Source organism: Xenopus laevis, chromosome 7L (genome assembly GCF_017654675.1).
Source record: "Xenopus laevis strain J_2021 chromosome 7L, Xenopus_laevis_v10.1, whole genome shotgun sequence".
In the NCBI taxonomy this organism is placed as follows: domain Eukaryota; kingdom Metazoa; phylum Chordata; class Amphibia; order Anura; family Pipidae; genus Xenopus; species Xenopus laevis.
Genome location: NC_054383.1, coordinates 49,334,321 through 49,356,440, shown reverse-complemented (window position 1 = coordinate 49,356,440; position 22,120 = coordinate 49,334,321). Strand labels below are relative to the sequence as shown.

At 39.3% G+C, this 22,120-nt stretch overlaps 1 protein-coding gene across 2 annotated transcripts in view; it reads left to right on the top strand.

The window, feature by feature from the left end:
- mat1a.L (methionine adenosyltransferase I, alpha L homeolog) overlaps positions 1-20,845 on the top strand; it is a 28,696-nt gene extending 7,851 nt beyond the window's left edge. Inside the window, exons 3-9 of one of the 2 annotated variants that reach the window (XM_018225543.2) lie at positions 92-214; positions 2,195-2,307; positions 2,394-2,537; positions 7,189-7,407; positions 7,918-8,100; positions 18,852-18,985; positions 19,428-20,845. In XM_018225543.2, the coding sequence (XP_018081032.1) occupies positions 92-214; positions 2,195-2,307; positions 2,394-2,537; positions 7,189-7,407; positions 7,918-8,100; positions 18,852-18,985; positions 19,428-19,530 (1,019 nt within the window). In that variant the 3' untranslated portion in view covers positions 19,531-20,845. Of the gene's footprint in view, positions 1-91; positions 215-2,194; positions 2,308-2,393; positions 2,538-7,188; positions 7,408-7,917; positions 8,101-11,895; positions 12,094-18,851; positions 18,986-19,427 lie in introns of those variants that run through there. The other variant, XM_041568947.1, reaches the window with a different exon arrangement.
- Positions 20,846-22,120: the final 1,275 nt, after the last annotated feature.

Genomic DNA, 22,120 nt, shown 5'->3' with positions numbered 1-22,120 from the left:
TCACTGCCCTGAGACTTCAGGTAGGAGAGCAGTTTATAGGATTTATGGTACTTTAATTACCACATTACATGTTTTCTACTATTCACTTTAGAGACCGTTTGTAAAACTGGGATGGTTTTGCTTTGTGGAGAAATAACATCCAGAGCTGTTGTGGACTATCAGAAAATTGTTAGAGACACAATAAAGTACATTGGATATGATGATTCTGAAAAAGGTAAGCTACATTTCTTAGTTTTAAGAAGAATTGTGGGAGTTCTTTATTAAGGGGCCGATTCAACAACGGTTGAATATCGAGGGTTAATTAACCCTCGATATTCGACTGGGAATTAAAATCCTTTGACTTCGAATATCGAAGTCGAAGGATTTTAGCGCAAATAGTTTGATCGTACGAACGAAGGAATATTCCTTCGATCAAACGATTAAATCCTTCGAATCGAACGATTCGAAGGATTTAAATCCAACGATCGAAGGAATATCCTTCGATCAAAAAAACGTAGGAAAGCCTATGGGGACCTTCCCCATAGGCTAACATTGAGTTCGGTAGCTTTTAGATGGCGAACTAGGGGGTCGAAGTTTTTTTTTAAAGAGACAGTACTTCGACTATCGAATGGTCGAATAGTCGAACGATTTTTAGTTCAAATCCTTCGATTCGAAGTCGTAGTTGAAGGTCGAAGTAGCCCATTCGATGGTCGAAGTTTCCCAAAAAACACTTCGAAATTCGAATTTTTTTTACTTCGAATCCTTCACTCGAAGTTAGTGAATCGGCCCCTAAGTGTAGAGTAGGGTACAAAATGCAAAAAAACAGGCAGTCGGCCACGTTTTCTGCACTTTGAGCTCTGCCCAAGACTGCCCAACACATAATCAAAATGTGAGGTTGGCGTTTACCACAGAAAAACTCACTTTATACTCTCATTCCTGTGGGATTTTTAGAAGTGCATTTATCAATGGGTAAAATTCACCATTTGATAAATATGCTTCTAAAAATCCCATAGGATTGAATACAAAAGCAAGTTTTTCTGTGGTAAACTCTAATGTCACATTCTGATTAATTTGCCCTTTAGTGTCACAAAGAGGTGAGAAGGAATACCATAGCAGGGTGTGCTGCAGAGAGGTCCTCTACTGAGTTAAACTGTTGCAGGAGGGTAATAAGTGAGTTCTTGATTGTTACTAGTGTAGTAAGACTGACCATATAATGTGGACTTTCCAGTTACTAATGAGACCAGTACCAAGTTTGCCTGGTTTAACTACCCCCAAGTTTAGTCACACAAAAAGGTGAGAAGGAATACCATTGCAGGGTGTGCTGCAGAGAGGTCCTCTACTGAGTTAAACTGTTGCAGGAGGGTAATAACTGAGTTCTTGATTGTTACTTGTGTGGTAAGACTGATCATATAATGTGGACTTTCCAGTTACTAATGAGACCAGTACCAGGTTTGCCTGGTTTAACTACCCCCAAGTGCAGAAAAAAATGGGCCTTGGTGGCCTTTCCACAAATCCGGGCCTGGGAACATAGGAGTTGCTTGAGATACGCAGAGAGAGCATGTAGGTGGTCCCTCTTCTGGCTCACCATGAGGATCTGCCTGGAACTACCCAGAGATCAACTCACTACCTGCCAAGCTGTAACTAAACTAGCTATTGTAAAGAGTGTGATGTGAACTCTGTCACATGAGAACATATCCATGAGTAGATCGCCTCTTCAAAAAATATTAGAGTTACAAGTGTCTGGTCCCTATGTAAAGATATATGTTGTATAGGTGTCTGCTACTTGGGAGCAATTGCCTTGTGCCAAGGAGAGGCACTTTGGGGAAGGTAGTGCTACCTGCGGTACTAAGAGCTTATGGCAAGGGACTTTATTCAATGAACCAAATTATGGTTTAAATATCCTTTCCAGGGACTGTCACTTTAAGAGGTAGGTGAGTCAGTCAGCATGGACTATTTTTCTAGATTGTTACATGCACTCCATTAGGACCCCATTGGTAAGTGCTTTCTTTATATGCAGTGTGATCCAGTTATATATATGGGTGTGCCAGGCAGGGTTACATATTAATACAGTGTATAACCTGTATTGCATTGGCCCTCTGCATCCACAAGACATTTTTTAAATACACTGTTGGAGAGTTTGAGGTCAAAACATTTTTTAATTATAAAATAATTAAAACTTCGTGTTTAAATGTGTTGCCCTTTTCCCTTTCAACAGGATTTGACTATAAGACCTGCAATGTGCTGGTAGCTCTGGAACAACAGTCTCCTGATATTGCACAAGGAGTTCATTTGGATAGGCAAGAAGAAGATATTGGAGCAGGAGATCAGGTACTATTCTTCCTGTTATTAAACCATCACTGAAACTGTAAGTTGAACTATATTTTCAGTTAATATCCTAACATTCTACATTGTAGGGATTAATGTTTGGTTATGCAACAGATGAGACAGAGGAGTGCATGCCGTTGACTATAGTACTTGCTCACAAGCTGAATGCCAAGTTGGCTGAGTTGAGACGCAATGGTGTACTGCCTTGGCTTCGACCAGATTCCAAAACACAGGTACTATTTTCTGTTTGTAAAATGGCAGCATATGTCATATGGATGTTGTTTTAGGTTTAAGATCTCTAGGACTCATTTATGAATGAAATAACTAGTTTGGGTGCAAAAATAAGAGCACACAGATCTCATAGCAGTCAAACATACTCCTTTGCTACTTGTGTCAAGTTAATGCCATTCCAACATACTGTAAATGTTTGGCAAATAGCATGCAATGCAATTCTTTTATCTTATCCTTTGAGTGTTTGACAATATGGCAAATGAAATGCTAAATAAAACACATAAATATCAGAAATGTGCAAATGAAATTATTTTATTAACTTTATATTGAAATATGTAGATGCAAACCTAACTTTTTTTTATCACTTCCCAAGTTTATGTGTCTCTAGTAGTGCATGTGTTCTTTTAAACAGTGATAGCAATATTGGCCTCTATTACACCTCTATTACCACTGAACTTTTTAGTGGTAAACATACACCAGCCAGCTGTTCTCTCATAACTTATTCCTGAACTGGCAATGGGAGGTCAGTTTTACTTTTGAAAACACAAGGAAACTTGATCATGCAAAATATTTGACTAAATGTTGGTGTGCAAATCAGTCAGGAACATTGAATATATTTCAGCACAGTAGGCAACAGTTACCTAGACTCAGTGAACTAAATATGCACATCATGTAAATGTTAGTGTACATTGTTTTAGTATGCATGGTTTCTTTTATAAATAGTTTTCACTTAAAGCCATTCAATTCTTTCTTTAGAGTCATCAATGCTTGGGTATTTGCCCAAACAATCTAAATGAGCAGAGAAAAATTACTTTTTGCATCAATGTGCCTACTAGCAAAGTTCTCGTTTGGTTTAAGACATTATGATGAATTATTTATTTTTAAACACATATGGAAAATATATATATATATATATATATATATATATATATATATATATATATATATATATATATATATATATATATATATGTATATATATATATATATATGTATATATATATATATATGTATATATATATATATATATATATATATATATATATATATATATATATATATATATATATATATATATATATATATATATAGCTCTATGTATTATATTGATCGTGGGTGCACGATCGTGGGTGCACGATCAATATAATATCTCCATCCACCCAAAGAAGATCAGCACTCTCAGGACTTAAAAATATGAAAAAGGTTTTATTGAAAATAATCTATCAATCAATCAATCTATCAATGTACATGCCTTATAACTACTAACTGGCGGGAAAAACAACTGCTGTAGTGATATCACTTAATTAGCATCTGAGCCAAGTCTGTTGCTGAACTACTCAAACTACATTCTTGTTACAACACTAAAATCTTTATGCTATACTAAAATCCTTTTCATGTTCTACACAATATCAGTACAAAGTAAAAGCAAGTTAAAAACAAGATACAAAATAGATAATGAAAACAGCTTGCATTGTAGATATAGCCAGTATATTTTGTATCAAATTATACACAGATTAGTTAAAAGAAACACTTAGTTCATGCTGTTACTAATGTGTCAATCTCTGAATGGTGTTTAGGGTCTAACATATGATCTATCTCCCTATTACTGAATCAATTAATAAGTACTATATAATATTCTCGTGGCCCCTAGCTATAATGCTTCTGAAAAAATACATAGAAAAACACGACCTCCATGCTTAAATCCCAAAAGGTTTGTTAATGGTAACTGATTACTCCCCTATCCAGGTAAGTAGAACATGCGTATGCCATCCAATCATGTGTCAAAACCCATCATAGCCCAGGAGTACATGTATGAGGAAATATATGAGCTAATGTTAAAGTGTATACATATACAAAATATTAATGTGGTGATATAATTAAAAACAATAACATGTGTTTCACCAATATTAGTGTGCATGATATATTATATGTACCATGTGAACCCTCCTTCAGTTCATCAAAATATGAAGTGTACCACCCCTAAGGCATAATTCAACCCCCTTGTTTAAATGCAATTTGAAATAGACAATCAAATAATATAGAAAAAAAGGGGGAAAAAAAGACAAAAAATATACAATAAAAGCATATAATGTGAAAGATAAAGTAAAGAGCCTCTATCCACCTGGTGTAGCCTTAGTAAAATGCATCATCGTGTATAGTGTGTCCCAAATTTGTGCCCATTTGCCATGCCCTTAGGGCACACTGCAGAGATGTATGGGATTGAGTGCAGCATTTGCCATACCGTGGACGGGGAGGCGGATCCAACCAGATGTAAACCACCATACAGTTTCATACTCAGGAGCTTGTAAAGATGGAGTGAGCAGTGTTTGCGTGCCCTAAGGGCATGGCAAATGGGCACACATTTGGGACACACTGTACACGATGATACATTTTACTAAGGCTACACAACGTGGAAAGAGACTCTTTACTTTATTTTTTATTTTTATTGTCTATTTTTTGTCTTTTTTTCCCCTTTTTTTCTATATTATTTGATTGTCTTTTTCAGTATTGCATTTAAACAAGGGGTTTGATATATGCCTTAGGGGTGGTACACTTTATATTTTGATGAACTGAGGGAGGGTTCACATGGTACATATAATATATCATGCACACTAATATTGGGGAAACACGTTATTGTTTTTAATTATATCACCACATTAATATTTTGTATATGTATACACTTCAACATTAGCTCACAAATTTCCTCATACATGTACTCCTGGGCTATGGTGGGTTTTGACACATGATTGGATGGCATACGCATGTTCTACTTACCTGGATAGGGGAGTAATCAGTTACCATTAACGAAGCTTATGAGATTTGAGCATGGAGGTTGTGTTTTTCTATGTATTTTTCAGCAGCATTACAGCTAGGGGCCACGAGAATATTATATAGTACTTAATAATTGATTCAGTAATAGAGGAGATAGATCATATTTTAGACCCTCAACACCATTCAGAGATTGACACATTAGTAACAGCATGAACAAAGTGTTTCTTTTAACTGATCTGTGTATAATTTGATACAAAGTATACTTGCTATATCTACAATGCAAGCTGTTTTCATTATCTATTTTGTTGAAGATAACACTGTTACAATGTATCTTGTTTTTAACTTGCTTTTACTTTGTACTGATATTGTGTAGAACATGAAAAGGATTTTAGTATAGCATAAAGATTTTAGTGTTGTAACAAGAATTTAGTTTAAGTAGTTCAGCAACAGACTTGGCTCAGATGCTAATTAAGTGATATCACTACAGCTGTTGTTTTTCCCGCCAGTTAGTAGTTATAAGGCATGTACATTGATAGATTCAGCACTTTGAAAAAGGCCCTGGACAGGGCCGAAACGTTAGTCCTATGCGGTATTTTCAATAAAACATTTTTCATATTTTTAAGCCCTGAGAGTGCTGATCTTCTTTGGATGGATGTATATATATATATATATATATATATATATATATAGATAGATAGATAGATAGATAGATAGATAGATAGATAGATAGATAGATAGATAGATGTATGATATGTGATGATAGACTAATTAGTAATTAATTCAGTTTCACACTTCAGCTCTGAAGCTAGTGCATTCTTGTTCAGAATTTAATAATTAGCTATGTAGCATCAGTTTCTATAAAAAAAATAAACCCCTAAGTCTAGTTTCTCACCAGCAGCCGAGAACATGCTGAGCATATGAAGTGTCATTACAGATTCTGGGTATTTTGTGAGTAACTTTTTCCACCTAGTTCAAAACATGGCAGAATGCATTTTCATATGGTTCAATAAAGGGCCACTTAGCCTTAATTTTTTATTTTGGTTTCAGATTTGTCTAATGAAAATAGCCACAGGTGAACATGTAATTATCTGACTCTTGCTTTGTTTTCCATGGTTTGAGTAAAGTTTTTGTCTTGCTTAAAGAGACAATTCAATTTAAAATGAACTTTTAGTATGAGGTAGACTGTTTTTAATTCTTTCATGTTTTGTGGTTTTTCAATTATTTTTCTTCTTATACTGCAGTTCTCCAGTTTAGAATTCCAACAATTTTCTTTGGTAATTGGGTATCATTTACCCTAGCAACCAGGCAGTGGTTTGGAAGTGAAAATGGAAGGATAGGGGCTCTATACTACTTTCAAACTGAGTGTCTTTTATTAATAACCCCCTGCATTTAATCATCAGAGGTCACTGGGTCTGGTGAAAATCCTCATAAGCAGATCATTTCAGCTACAAATTACTAAGGTTTTTCTATAGCCTTTACCATGAACTATTACCAACATGGAACTACTGTATGAACAACAAAGGTACTGCAGAAATTATATCTTTAAAATGTAAGTGATAATGGGCCTTTACAAATCCTTATAGGACAGTATTCATAGGAAAAACTAAGAATGTAGATACCGCAAGGACAATTACTCTTGATGTCTTGGTGACTTTTTGATTGATGTTATAAGATGTCACTCTAATGTACAGAATTTTAGAAATAATGCTCAAAAAGTAGTAACATTTCTTAGTTTGGCACTAGCCTGGTATTAGAGGTGAAACTATGAAAAATGTTGAATTAGATACAAATTTATATGCATTTACATCTTCTGTTTTGAAATCTGCACTTAATTAACAATACATATGAGAAAACAGCTATAACCTGCACTCTGTTATTCAGGTAACAGTAAAATACATTCAGAAGAATGGAGCAGTTATACCTGTACGTGTACACACCATAGTGATTTCAGTGCAGCATGATGAAACAATATCTTTGTCAGACATGCAAGATGCCCTAAAGGAACAGGTCATTAAGGCTGTTGTCCCTGAAAAATACCTGGATGAGAAAACTGTTTACCACCTGCAACCCAGTGGGCGCTTTGTCATTGGTGGACCACAGGTGATTATCTTTAGTGTTACATTTCTGTTATTAGCTGCTCATTGCTCTTTGTTCAGAAATTATAGTAAATCCCTGCACCATAATTTTTTTGCATAACTGCATGTTCCAACATTCTTAGTTAAGCAGAGCTGCCTGGGATGAATATGCATACATTTAAATCTCTCTTTTTTTAAAAAAGTAAAAAAAAAAAAAAAGTTGATGCCAAAAGAAATAGAATAACATTTATTTCCTGGCTAGTGTTTTCTAAATGTAACTAATATTATCAGTCAGGCCTGGTTTGGTGGAAAGGTACCCTACCTTAAAAAAACTTTTCCTGTTTTAAAAATCAATCCCTGTATTAAAGTTATCAAATTGGCACCGTGAAGAGAGGCATAAAGCCAGGTTTGCCTTTTTTTTGTAAAAATTATACATTGGCTCAGATTACTTATTGACATGCTGTATAATAAACATTAATTAAAGCAAGGCTGCAAGGTCTGGCAGAAATCTTTAAAACATTATGTTATTTTTCAGGGGGATGCAGGTGTCACAGGCCGTAAAATTATCGTGGATACTTATGGAGGATGGGGTGCTCACGGAGGTGGCGCATTTTCAGGGAAAGACTACACTAAGGTTGACCGTTCAGCTGCTTATGCTGCCCGATGGGTAGCAAAATCACTGGTGCATGCAAAGCTCTGCCATCGTGTTCTGGTTCAGGTACATCTAATATGGGTCTTTATGAAGCAAATTAAATTACATATTTCTAAACATATTGTAAGGGACTGGTAAGGGGCATTAATGAGAAATAGGTAGGGAATGTGAATTCTTCAGGCAAGAGCTGATACTGTGTTGACAGGAACACGACAAAGTGGGTAAATAATCTGTGACTGGATTTAGACAGGAGTGAAACAGTTCAGGACTAGGACGAAGACTCTAGGACAGAACAGGACGGTGCGGGCAAATAACCAGGTCAGGGTGGGGATGACTGGAAACAAGGAGTAGGAACAGACAGGACTGGAAACTAAGAGTCAGACAGGACAGGAAACAAGCGGTCAGACTAGACAGGACTGGAAATAAGGAGTCAGACCAGACTGGACTGGAAACAAGGAGTCAGACCAGACAGGGCTAATGCTCAGGCAATGACTGTGAGGAGGGCTCGGCTATACATAAGGCAGGTTCAGCCCTGATTGGCTGAACCCAACCCACCAATAAGGATGTTAAGGTGAATTAGCTAAGCCAAGGACCCAGATGACAAGGAAATGAGAACTTGCCAGTTGCTCTCCTGGCCCGGTGATTAGGGCGAGCAACCAGGAAGTCCAGGGATCAAACCCCAGAGCCTGACACATATATGTGTAATAAGTATTAAAATATAGTATCATAACAGTGGAACCCCCACTAAATATCAACGTAAAATCAGGGTAAACATAAAGTCTGGGAAGGAAAGGGCTCAGCTTACATGCTCTGGCCTGTGAAAAATGTAGATCCGGGAATACATTATAAGGATAATTTGCAGTGCAGTTGCACAAAAAAATCCTTTCTTCAACTTGTGCTAACACGTGCTTTTTGCACTTCCGTATAGTTATGCTTGATGCCACTTCTGGGGGAATGTAATAAAAGTCGGTAATGGAAAAAATATTCACAATGTGAAAAGCCTCTGTGCAAAAAAATTTGCCTTTGTGCGAATTTAATATAGCTTTTGCGAACCTGGAAACTGCTAAGCGACCACTTCCGAAAGTGGAAGGTTTGCGAATTTTATAGTTAGTGCCAGTGCGCAGTGAATGTAGTAAAACTTCTTACTGAAAAAGTTATGTTTGCAAAAGATTACGACACCTTCAAGGTCTAAAAGTAGGCAATGCGCAATTACAATTCGCAATGCGCAATTTAAATTCACAATGTAATAACAGTTTAAGGAAGAGTATTACATTGCAAAATTAGACTTTTTATTCTTATTTGTGCTAATTGTTTTGCTCTTTGTGACTTTTATTACATTCCCCCATTCCTGTTCAAAGTTTTGTGCAGTTGCTCCTGACACAGGAGCTACTGATACCTCCGAACCACAGTTTTCACAGTGGTCTGAATCAATTGCAGAGTTGCAAGGATAGACAGTGTTGGACTGAGACACCAGGGGCTCACCATAAACTGTTAGACTAGGGGCCCACTGAGTACTATTTTCTTCTCCTCACTTAACATCTATTTTCCTAGTCTCTTTTCTTTACATACTATCATCTATTATTCCATCTTTGTTCTCATAGAAATAGGGAATGGCCATGAAATAGGCCAAATATTTAGCAGCATGAGGCCCACTGACACCAGGGCCCATCGGGAGTTTTCCTGGTATCCCGGCAGTCCAGTCCGACACTGAGGATAGATACCCATGTCAGACTCACTCCAAAGGCCAGAAATGAAACTAGTGAGACTTACAAAATGTTTAGCTCAAATGCATCCAACTCATTTTGAAGTGAAAGCAGAACTGCTCCAGTGCATTGGTCACAATTAGTGATAGGTGAATTTCTCCCGTTTCGCTTCGCCGAAAAATGTGTGAATTTCCTGCACAATTCGCGAAACAGCAAAAAATTCGCGAAACACGAATTATGCCCGCAGCGTCCAAATATTTTTGATGCCGGCGACAATTCTGACGCTAGCGACAATTCTGACGCTCATTAGAGTCAATGGGCACCTAGAATTGTCGCTGGCATCAGAATTGTCGCCAGCGTCAAACATATTTGGACACTGGCGAATTTTCGCTGGTGAATTTTTGTGGCAATTTCGCAAATTTATTCGCCGGCGGCAAAATGCGGAAATTCACCGCAAAATCACTAGTCACAATTATATTGGGCACATCTCCCCCTATTGCAATTACACTGGAATCATTGGAAAATGCTGCATTTGGGGCAAAAAATATGACTGCTCTCAAAATTGCACATAGCTTACTACACTTGCTGTCATAAATGATCCCTTATGAGTAAGAAATGTTTTTTATCTTTCTTGTAAATGTATTATTCATGCATCACTAGCTCCCACATGAATTTTAAACTGGGGGTGTAGCTGTGGGTGCATACAGAAGGCACAACTGACTGTGATTACATGACACATATTAATATTTCATATAGTTTAGTTAACATTTTTTTTAAGTCAGTGACTTGAGCTTCTCTAGCAAGGGAGGTACAACTAATTCCACTTTGCTGGATGTAAATTGTGCTATGAAGGCATGTCTAAATTGCAGGTAACTTAGTTGGCTGATTTGTGCCCCTGGGCTAGTCTGTATCATTTGATCCCGGGTGAGCAGTTGCCCCTCTGGTGCCGCATCCCCCCTAGCGTCTTTATCCCTGCCCCGGGCCATCTCATATAAGTTAGGAGTTGCTGAAAGTGAGGTAGGTGCGAGTTGCCCCATAGCGAGAGATCAGCTGTAAGCAGTGGGTTGCAAAGGTGGTTAGCTCACATTACCAGTGTCCAGGCCTTGTATGGGGTGGTGAGGATTGGGTGCCTTACTTGCAAGTCCGTTATTTTCCTGTAGGGTATATGTCTTAGGGTCTCTACGGAGCCAGCTAGAGTAGCTTGCAGTTGAAAATTGGGGTTGTTTGGGTCTGGTGTGAGCCATCAGCCTATATAAAGCAGATGGGAGGCCAGGAAATAGCAGTATAGGTCTGGGAAACCCAGTCCCCCATTATTAATTGGGGCCTTTAGTTTAGATTTAGCAAATCTCAGGGACTTCTTCCTCGAGATTAACAAGGATTCTGTTCTATGTGCATAAAAACTGCTTTGGGAATATATATATAGGGGAGTTATGTAGAATGTACAGGAATTTGGGTAGAAAAATCATCTTTATCAGGTTGATCCTACCCCATATTGTTAGAGGTAGATTTTTATGAAGCCAATAAATCACCAAACACACGATAGCAGTTGAAGCGGGGCGAACCCCTGCGTGTTTAATCCAAGTATTGTGATGTAACGTTTCGGGGGCGGACCCCTTCCAAACATCGGGCGGAGGAATTGGAGAGGCTGGGGAAAAAGGAATCTTTGTTGCAAGCTAGAGGTACATTTTCCCACTGTTTAAGCTTGGTTGTCATATTTATCATATTTTCTGTGATTAGAGTAAGATTTATCTCCCTATACATGGAGCTTTCCTTTGTAATCATGATACCCAGGTATCTAAATGAGTTTACCCATCTCAGCAGTGATGGGGGTAGTCACTGGGATCTATGCCTTCATGCACTGGGAAGACACTAGACTTCTCCCAGTTTATATGTAGCCCTGAATACCATCCAAATTCTTTTGTAATTGTCAGCCTGAAAAGAGGGCCCCAGGTCATTCAAGTATAGCAGCACATCATCCGCATATTGGAAAATGCATTCCTTAACTCATCCCAAGTGCATAGCTGTTATATTGTGGGCTGTTCGTATTAGGATGGCTAATGGTTCTATTGCCGGGGCAAATAATAGTGGTGAAAGGGGGGTGGAAGTTGCCCAATACCATATTATTAACGCTTATTCGTGCTTTATGATTTTGGTATAGGAGTCCCACCCATTTGATAAATTGGTTGCCCAGTCCAAAACTCTTCAGGACCTCCCACAGATACATCCACTCGACCAAATCAAAGGCCATAGCTGCATCCAGAGAGACCACCACTCTGCCACCCATCTCCCTATGTGCAGCCAGGATATTGGTATACAACCTCCTTATATTGATATCTGTTGACCTCTCTGGCGTAAAACCCTGATTGGTCTGCATGAACTATTTCAGTTATAACTTGTTTTAATCTGTTTGCAAGTATTTTCGCCATGATTTTTGTGTCGACATTCAGTAGAGATATTGGCCTATATGATCCCTGTGAGAGCCAGGCTTTCCCCTCCTTGGGAATAACCACTATTGTGGCTTCCTGGTATGAGTGTGGGAGGGTTCCCTGTGCTATTGCGTTTGTAATTGTCTTATGCATATGTGGTATTATTTCATCTGCATATTTCTTGTACCATTCTGCTGGGTAGCCATCAGGCCCTGGTGCCTTGTTTTCTGGCATTGAGTTTATGGCTAGTGAGACTTCATTCACAGTTATTGGGGTGTTTATCAGCTGCCTTAGTTCCCTTGGTAATGTAGGGATGGGGATCTTATCTAGGTAGTCCCTCAGCTGGGACTGATTATAGCTGACACGTGTAGTATATAGGTTCTTATAGTATTTCGAAAGCTATATCACTGGGGTCTGTGACTATGTCTCCTGCTTCTGACTGTATTCTAGGTACTGCATTGGATGTGTTTTGTGTATGGGCTAGATAGGCCAGTGGTTTCCCATTTTTTCCCCCTTATCAAAAGTTCGCTGTGCAGCGTATAGTAATTTCTTACGGGTTGCTTTGGTTCTGGCCTGTTCTAGTTTGGCCGTCTTGTAGGTTTGTAAGTTGGGCACAGAGGGGTCAGTTACATATTGCACTTCTGCCTGGCAGAGGCAATTTTGTGTATGCTGAATCTCTTCCACAGCTTTGGATCTAGCTCCTGCTACAGCACTGATAAGGGTACCTCTTATTGTAGCTTTAAATGCTTCCCACAAAGTGTGGTGGTCTGTTGTTGTAGCATTCAATGTCCAATATTCAGTTATGGCCCCAGCTGTCGATTCAGCCACTATGTCATTAGTTAGCAATAATTGGCTTCGTTTTCATGGCTTGGCTGCTCTGGGTGAGAGCATACCTAGGGTGATATGTAGTGGTGCATGGTCAGATATGCCCGGGGTAAGTATTGCGATGTGCAGACTTTGTGTAATAAACCCCCTGTGGCTAGTGCCAGGTCTATCCGGGTCATTGTGTTGTGTGTGGATGAGTAGCATGAGAACACTTTGTCCTCGGGTTCTTCCAGCGCCAAATATCGGTTAGCTGCATGGCTTCTGCCCATTGTGCTAATTTGCTATTGTGTGGTGAAATATTGTTGAGTCTGCATTGAAGTCTCCCATTATACAGGTGGGTGCCACTGGGTGCTTAGCCAGTGAGATCATTAGAGCATCTAGCAGTGATGATGCAAGATGTGGGGGAGCATAGAGACTAATTATATTAATTTGTTGGTTTGCTATTAGCATCAATAATATGACAAATCTGCCATATCGGTCAGTTGTGAGTGTGATTAGCTCAAATGGGATGTTTCTCCTGACCAACATGGAGGTACCTCTGGCATGTGAGGAGAAGGTGGCATTATACGTATGAGCTACCCAGGGCCTTTTTAGTGCCAGTAACCTCTGGCCCACTTAGTGGGTTTCCTGCAACATGAGAATTTGGGGGCTATATTTTGTAACATAATCAAACACCAGGGCCTGTTTAAACCTTGTGTTCAAGCCCCTGACATTCCAGGATGTTTAAGTGACTCCATTGTGTATCCTCGTATGATAGGCTGCCCAAAGTGGAGTACCTGGGGGTAAAGATAAGGAGGTAGTTGGGTGGGAAACCTGGGTATAAACTATTTACATTCCCTTTAACTTTCCCTACCTGACACAGAACTTGACAGGTCTCTGATCCCATAACTGGTCTAACTAACCCTTGTCACGGAGTGTGGTCAGATGGGTCTGGCCAGTGTCTGCTGTATTGTTAACTGAGTTTAACTGTGGTCAATCGTGGAGCTCTCGTATAACTGTGTAATGTAAAGGACCTTGTGGCCCTGTGCCTACCGGTTGGATATTTCCCCAAGTGGGTGTGTGGGGGGGGGGGAAACAAGGTGCCCTTTTTGCTGGATCAAAAAAAAAAAAAACTGTGGTAATAACAACAAGCATTTAGTTGGAGGAAGAGCACTGTACTGTTCTGGTGGCTGGGGGACATCTCCTTGTCCTGATGACACAGTTTGTGTGTATAATCCTTATCAGTGGGGGGCAGGAGGCTGGGTGCCTCTTTGGATTCAGTCATCCCATTATAAATGAAGGGGTAGAGTCTCAGAGGGCAACTATGCTGCCCACTCGTCCCGGCTCCGGCACATCTACTCTGTAGAGTCCCTCAACATCTCAACCCCCCTCCTATCCCCACATAGATGTCGACACCCTATTGTCCTCATATTCTTGTTGTTAAAAATGTATGTGGTGGATGGACGGGAATAAAAGGAGTAGGTAATTGTCCCAACATATTGCATCTTCCCCTACACTTATTTTATTAGGAATAACAGTGCGTTGGTTAGGTTTGTGCTATTGGGAGGGGCTCCCTGGGCAGCCCGGTTCACAAGGTTTGCTAATCTCTGTGAATGTCAGGCCGGAGTTCAGTTCTAGTAAGTCTTTCTTGGCTCATTTTGGGCACTATACTGTGGGGGGGTGCATGTTTTACTTACGTCCCCTCAGTGCTCGTTCTCTGCCTGCATGTTTTGGTGCCCTTGGGAGTCCAGCCATTCTGTAGCCGCTTGCGGTGTATTGAAAAATTGTGCTTTACCATCCATCTATACTCGCAGCTTGGCCAGGTATATCATTGCATATGTCAAGTTTGCCTCTCGCAGCCTGCGCTTGACCACTGTAAATGCTGCACACACCTTCTGGAGCTCTGCGGAGTAGTCTGGGAAAAAGTAGATTCTGTTGCTTTGGTACGACATTTCAGGGTGCAGCCTCGCAGCCAGCAGTAATTCATCCCGGTCTCGGAAATACAGGAGCCTCATTAAGAATGGCTGCGACGGGACCCAGGGAGGGAGCGTGCCGGTTGCGGCCCTGTGTGCGTGCTCCATTGCTCAGCAAAGCGTGTGGGGTCTCCCCCCTCGGCCTTCTCTGGCAGCCACACTATACTGACTGTGTTTCTGCAGTGCCTGTTTTCATTTTCATAATCATCCTGTTTGGAGGCCAGGGTTGTGTTTTGATTTCTCAGCATCTGTATCTGCTGTGTCAGCGGGTTGCACATGTCCTCTAGCCTTGAAATCCTCTTCTCTGTCTCCATTGTCCACTCTCATCGTCTGTAGGTCGGCTCGCAAGAGGGAGAGATCTGTCTTTAACCTCCTCTATTTTGGAGGATAGTGCTGCCCGGCAGTCTGTGATCGCTGCAAGTAGCAGTTGCACAGATTGATCCTGGAGCGCAGCTGCTGGAGTTCTCTCCTTCACGTGGAGGGGAGGCGCCGCCATCTTGTGGAGCGGTCCGGGCATATTGTTCCAGCCTGGCTGCCACTTCTGAGTGCGCTCTCTGGGTTCTGCTACCTCTCTCATGTGCGAGAGTGTCAGGGCAATATTTGCTCCTCAGGTATAGAGTTTTTTCCAGTGGCCACCGGGGTTTTCAGGATACTTGTTACGGAGCTCCAAAATGCTTGTCTGCTCAGTTCGCCATGCAGACCATGCCCCTCAACTGTAGTGGATAATTAAATATATTTTAAAACTAATTTTATTATTTTTTATAGTTGTTTATGTATTTAAAGATTATTTTATAAAGATGTAATTTTTTCCTTGGTTTCAATGAATACATTCATTTTACCTGGTCTAATTGGCTGAACAAACATAATTTAAAGGACAAGGAAAGGCAAAAAATAAAATCCCATTTGTACTTTCTTTAATGAAAAAGAAACCTATCTCCAATATAGTTCAATTAAAAAATGTGTACCGTTTTTATAAGAAACCTGACTGTATGCAGTGAAATTCTCCCTTCATTTACTGCTGTGGATAGGAATTGTCAGACAGGCCCTAACTGCTGAGCAGGGAAACAATCATACTTATGAACAGCAGGGGGAGCCCCCGCCTTACTTACCAACCATGCAGAATTCAAGCAGCTTTGTTTATGATGATCCCTAAGCAGCCCAGACCACAATGAGCATGTGCAGGGTCAGGCAAAGATGTTTAACCAAGTTACAAGATGACAGCCCCCTGTGGCCAACTTTGAAAGCATAAATCATTTGTTTGATTAGGCTTACTTTGCAGAAAGTTCATGCTTATGTTTAGTATAAAAAATACAGCATTTCTAGCCTTATTCTATGTTAGACTTGCCTTGTCCTTTAACAATTTGAAATGCAATACTGACAGACCGCATGGCTGTAACAAATAAATATTCGATTTATATCTCAATTTATATATCTTCAGTTGAACTAAAGAAGCCACTTGCATGAGCGGTAAAACGTTTTCAAGAAAAACTCATAGGGGGTTGTTTATTAAAGTCCAAATGTCAAAAACTCAAAGAATTTTTAGTGAAAAACAAAACTCAAATTTTTCGGAATTTATTATACTCTGAAGATGGAAAAAGTCAGAATCTGAAAATCTGGCATCTCAGACCTGCTGAGATTGTATATAATTCAATGGTAGAAGTCCCGAAGATATCCTGATCTGCTCTGGGTTTTGTGCAATAAGCGGAAGATTTTGTGGTATTCGCACAAAAATCCCGCACATTAAATTTTCCGAAAAATGTATTAATAAATAAGAGGAAAAAACCCGTATGGATTTCGTCAGAGTATATTTCAGAAAATAATGAGAACATTTCGGATTATGATAAATAACCCCCTAAATGTCCAGTTGCCTTTGACTTAATTTTACTATATTTGTAATTCAAAAAATATAATAAGTAAATTAAATTCTGAAGAAGAGTTAGTTAGTTTTTTTTATTTATTTTTTATTAACTACCTATCTGCCAGTTGATCCAGAGGAAGGCAAAAAAAAACCCATCTGAAGCCTCTCCAATTTGCCTTAGAGGGGGAAAAATTCCTTCCTGACTCCAAAATGGCAATCGGACTAGTCCCTGGATCAACTTGGACTATGAGCTATTTCCCAAAACCCTGTATTCCCTTACTTGCTAAAAAGCCATCCAACCCCTTCTTAAAGCTATCTAATGTATCAGCCTGTACAACTGATTCAGGGAGAGAATTCCACATCTTCACAGCTCTCACTGTAAAAAACCCCTTCCGAATATTTAGGCGGAACCTCTTTTCTTCTAATCGGAATGGGTGACCTTGTGTCAGCTGGAAAGACCTACTGGTAAATAAAGCATTAGAGAGATTATTATATGATCCCCTTATATATTTATACATAGTCATCATATCACCCCTTAAGCGCCTCTTCTCCAGCGTGAACATCTCCAATTTGGCCAGTCTTTCCTCATAGCTAAGATTTTCAATACCTTTTACCAGCTTAGTTGCCCTTCTCTGTACCCTCTCTAATACAATAATGTCCTGTTTGAGTGATGGAGACCAAAACTGTACGGCATATTCTAGATGGGGCCTTACAAGTGCTCTATACAGTGGAAGAATGACCCCCTCCTCCCTTGACTCTATGCCCCTTTTAATACAGCTCAAGACCTTATTTGCCCTTGATGCTGCTGACTGGCATTGCTTGCTACAGCCAAGTTTATCATCTACAAGGACTCCAAGGTCCTTTTCCATAATGGATTTGCCTAGTGCAGACCCATTAAGGGTATAAGTGGCTTGGATATTTTTACATCCCAGGTGCATGACTTTACATTTATCAACATTGAATCTCATTTGCCACTTAGCTGCCCAGATTGCCAGTTTGTCAAGATCATGTTGCAAGGATGCCACATCCTGGATGGAATTAATTGGGCTGGATAATTTTGTGTCATCTGCAAACACTGATACATTACTTACAACACCCTCCCCTAAGTCATTAATGAACAAGTTAAATAAAAGTGGACCCAATACTGAGCCCTGGGGGACCCCACTAAGAACCTTACTCCAAGTAGAGAATGTCCCATTAACAACCACCCTCTGTACCCGATCCTGTAGCCAGTTTCCTATCCACGTGCAAACGACTTCATTAAGCCCAACAGACCTTAGTTTAGAAAGCAGTCGTTTGTGGGGCACAGTATCAAACGCTTTGGCAAAATCCAAATAGATCACATCTACTGCCCCCCCACTATCCAGAATCTTACTTACCACATCATAAAATGCAATCAAATTCATCTGACATGACCTATCCTTCATAAAGCCATGCTGATTGTTGCTCATAATGCCATTCATTAGGACAACATTTTGAATGTGATCCCTTAACAAGCCTTCAAATAATTTGCCCACCACAGATGTCCAACTTACTGGCCTATAATTGCCAGGCTGAGATCGTAATCCCTTTTTAAATATTGGAATAACATCAGCTTTTCTCCAATCCATAGGCACCATACCAGATGACAGTGAATCTGAGAAAATCAGAAATAAGGGCTGGTCTAAAACTGAACTAAGCTCTATTAGAACCCAGGGGTTTATGCCATCAGGCCCTGGAGCCTTGTTTACATTAATTTGTATTAAAGCTTTTTGAATCATATCCTGAGTCAGCCACTGACTAGATTGAGCTGAACCATTCGTGCAGTTATTTAGTGAGCCTGTGAACCCAGACTCCTCTATTGTATACACTGAAGAAAAGAACTGATTTAACACATTTGCCTTATCTGTATCTGTTACAACCATACTGGTACCATTATTTAATGGAGCAACACTCTCAACCTGCATCTTTTTACTATTAATATATTTAAAAAACTTTTAGCTCTAGTAAGCTCTCTCTTTCATTATTTATATTATTAGTAGCCTAAAATGAAAATATATTCTATGCTTTAAAGGTATCTTATGCTATTGGCGTGGCCTATCCACTATCAGTTTCTCTATTTACCTATGGTACATCTGAGAAGACCGAAAAGGAATTGCTGGATATCGTAAACAGGAACTTTGACCTACGACCTGGAGTAATTGTCAGGTAAAATCAAATAAAAAATGTCCACCAGTATCTGCCCTGAGTTCTTAGGCCCCAGCTGCCATATAATGCAGATCACATTTATGTTAAATCACTTTTATTTCAAACAACTTTTATATCATCAGGATCCTGATGAAGGGTGGGTGTTCCCCCCCGAAACGTTGATGTTTGATGGCTGAATAAAAGGGGATATTCCCCGACTGCATTAATCAGCGTGTGTGCGGATTGGTTTCTTATACACTCTCTTGGTTTGGTGGCATAGTGGAGAATTATTTTTATTAGGGGACCATATAGGCACCCAAGGGCCACCCCCTAAAACTGTTAAACATAGTCCTACATTTATGCACTAGGGTACACCATTGAAATACTTGAGATTCAGATATGTTTTCTGTTGAATATTTGTTCTCAATTGTTATCACAAATGTATTTTTGTATTCCAATTCAGGGACCTTGACTTGAAGAAGCCGTTATACCAGAAAACTGCATGTTATGGTCATTTTGGCAGAGAGGACTTTCCATGGGAGGTTTCAAAGGAGCTTGTTTTCTGATGGTGAAAAATGTTTCTGTACCATAATATACACAAATGCCACTGAAGCAATTCTGATTTAGAAATTTCATATGACTGTGGCTTGCAGCTGTGACTCTCAAGTCACAATGGAATGCAAATACAGCTGAATCATACTGAAATGGAGTGGATACACAGATGATATCGAACACCATAAACTAATTGAAACAAATGCAAACTATATGCCTGCTACCTCCTTCTTCAAAATCTGCATTCATTGTATGGCATTTGTGTGAATTTCAAAAAAATAAATAAATAAATATATATATAAGGGAATATGGTGTCAGCTTGGGCAAACTCATTCTTGCTTTATGACAATGTATTTGATGCTGCTACATTAATAATGTTAACCAACAATGCAAAATTGACGTCAGCAACATTGTTATTATTGCACTACATGCTATTTCAAATCATCAGGATAAAGTATGATATTTGCATTTTGAAGTCCTATGTAACATGCTTACATATAGCTCTTACTTTCATAAACGTCATTGCGTATTGGCTTATATTGCATAATCTTAATTTGTTTTGTTGAATAATATTCATTCTCAGTAATCAACAGTCCCTTTACTTAATTTCATTTACTTAGTCATTTACTTAACCCGTGGGAGCAAGTCACTAAGTGGTGCTAGAGAGACTTACTGGTTCATGTAGAAAGCGTTTGTGCCCAGGAATCTGCTTCGAGCGCCACAGTGTTGATCCAAGCTGCATGATTCCATATTGGTAGCAAAACAATCGTATTTGTTTTTTTAAGGTTTTAAGGTTTAAATTATTTTTAGCAGACCGAAGATACAGTTTCCAAATTACTAAAAGATCCCTTATTCTGAATACCCCAGATCCCAAACATGCTGAATTTTTGTGTGTATTTTCAGGTTAAGTTTAGCAAATCAATATGAGCTTATGTGGTTATTTCAATTAAAAGAGAAAATGTAATACTCTATTTTAATAGTCTGCTTAAATGGGTTACAAATGGTCAGAATTTTGTTATCCAGCTGTGACATATTGGGGCAGATTCCCTTTGCAGCGAAAATTCACCAGCGACGGCTTCGCAGCCATCACAACACTTCGGCAAGCTTAATTCGGCAGGACAACGCTAATTCCCTAAAATTATGAATGCCTGCTTGGAATCATAATATTTTAATTATGTCATGAATGTTTCTGATAATTAAAATATTTCTGATATTAAAATATATTGTTTTCATAATATACAGTAGATTGGTGAAATAATTTTCAGAATTTGAATTACAATGCATTTATAATAAATATGATTGATAAAAAATAAAGGTTCTTTTCCTTTAGGACTGTGTTGGTTTTGTTTATTTGCAGTTGTAACTTTTGTGCAGGCACCATAAACACATATATACTTCTTATTAACTAATAAACTGTATCTACAGTATTTGATGTCATATGATTGCTCTTCTAAAGAAAGGGAGATGCATGGTTATTACACTGGAAGGCTAATTTATAAAACATGAAGCAATATTGAGAAAAATGTGTGGAAAACCCTGTTTTTTTGTGATTTGCCCTGCATGTTACTGAAGCTGTTTGCACTCTTAGAGTGAGGTACAGAGAGCTGAACTTAAAAGTGTCCTTACCTGTATATGACATTGCTCCATTCAGAAGATGCAGTTGGTGGGCAGTACATGGGTTTAACTTGGGATGCCCCCTAGATTGCACGACATTTAGATGAGTAGGAAGGGAATTATTAGGAGCTGTAAGGCTTAGGAGAGCATTGAACAAGGCTGTCCCCTGCCTGACAGCTCTATGCTTTGCACCTTCACCCTTCATCACATTTTTAATCTGTCACAAGATTTATACCATTGCACCATGGGCTTATGTATGTATGGACTCACGGGGGCAAATTTACCAACCTGTGGAGTTGCGCTAGCGCAGGCTTCGCCGCAATTCGCCAGGGCGCCGCTAATTCACTAAAAAACGAAGTTGCGCTCAGGGAGGCGAACAGTAGCGAAGTTGCGCTAGCTTTAATTCGTTAAGCAAATCGAAGTTACGATACCGATGCCTAATTTGCATATGGCGCCAAGTTAAAGTTGAATGGACGTATATGTAGCAGCAAATACATTACACTATACAAGGCTGGGAAAGCTTCATTAAATAAAATAGAGTTGATATTTTGCCCTATACATGTGCCCACTGTATAGTTTAGGTGCCATATGTTAGGAAATGTAGAGGAGAAGGAGTAAAAAAAATTTACGATCTTTTTCAGCCTATCACCCTCAAAAAAGGAAAAGACGCCTGCGTTTTTTGGGATTTAGAAACAATTTCTCACCTGGTCTGAGGTGGTGAAGGCAAGTCTGGTGCAAGAGGTAACGTTCAGTAAAATGCGCAAGTTAGCAAATTAGCGTAGTTACGTCGTCCCTTCGACATAGCACAACTTCGCCTGGCATAAGGGTGAGAAGTAGCGCTAGAGTTAGCAAATTTACGCCAGCACCCGTTAGTAAATTGGCGAAGTTACAAAATGACATCACGCTGGCGAATTTGCGCTAGGAAAAAGGAAAAGACGCCTGCGTTTTTTGGGATTTAGAAACAATTTCTCACCTGGTCTGAGGTGGTGA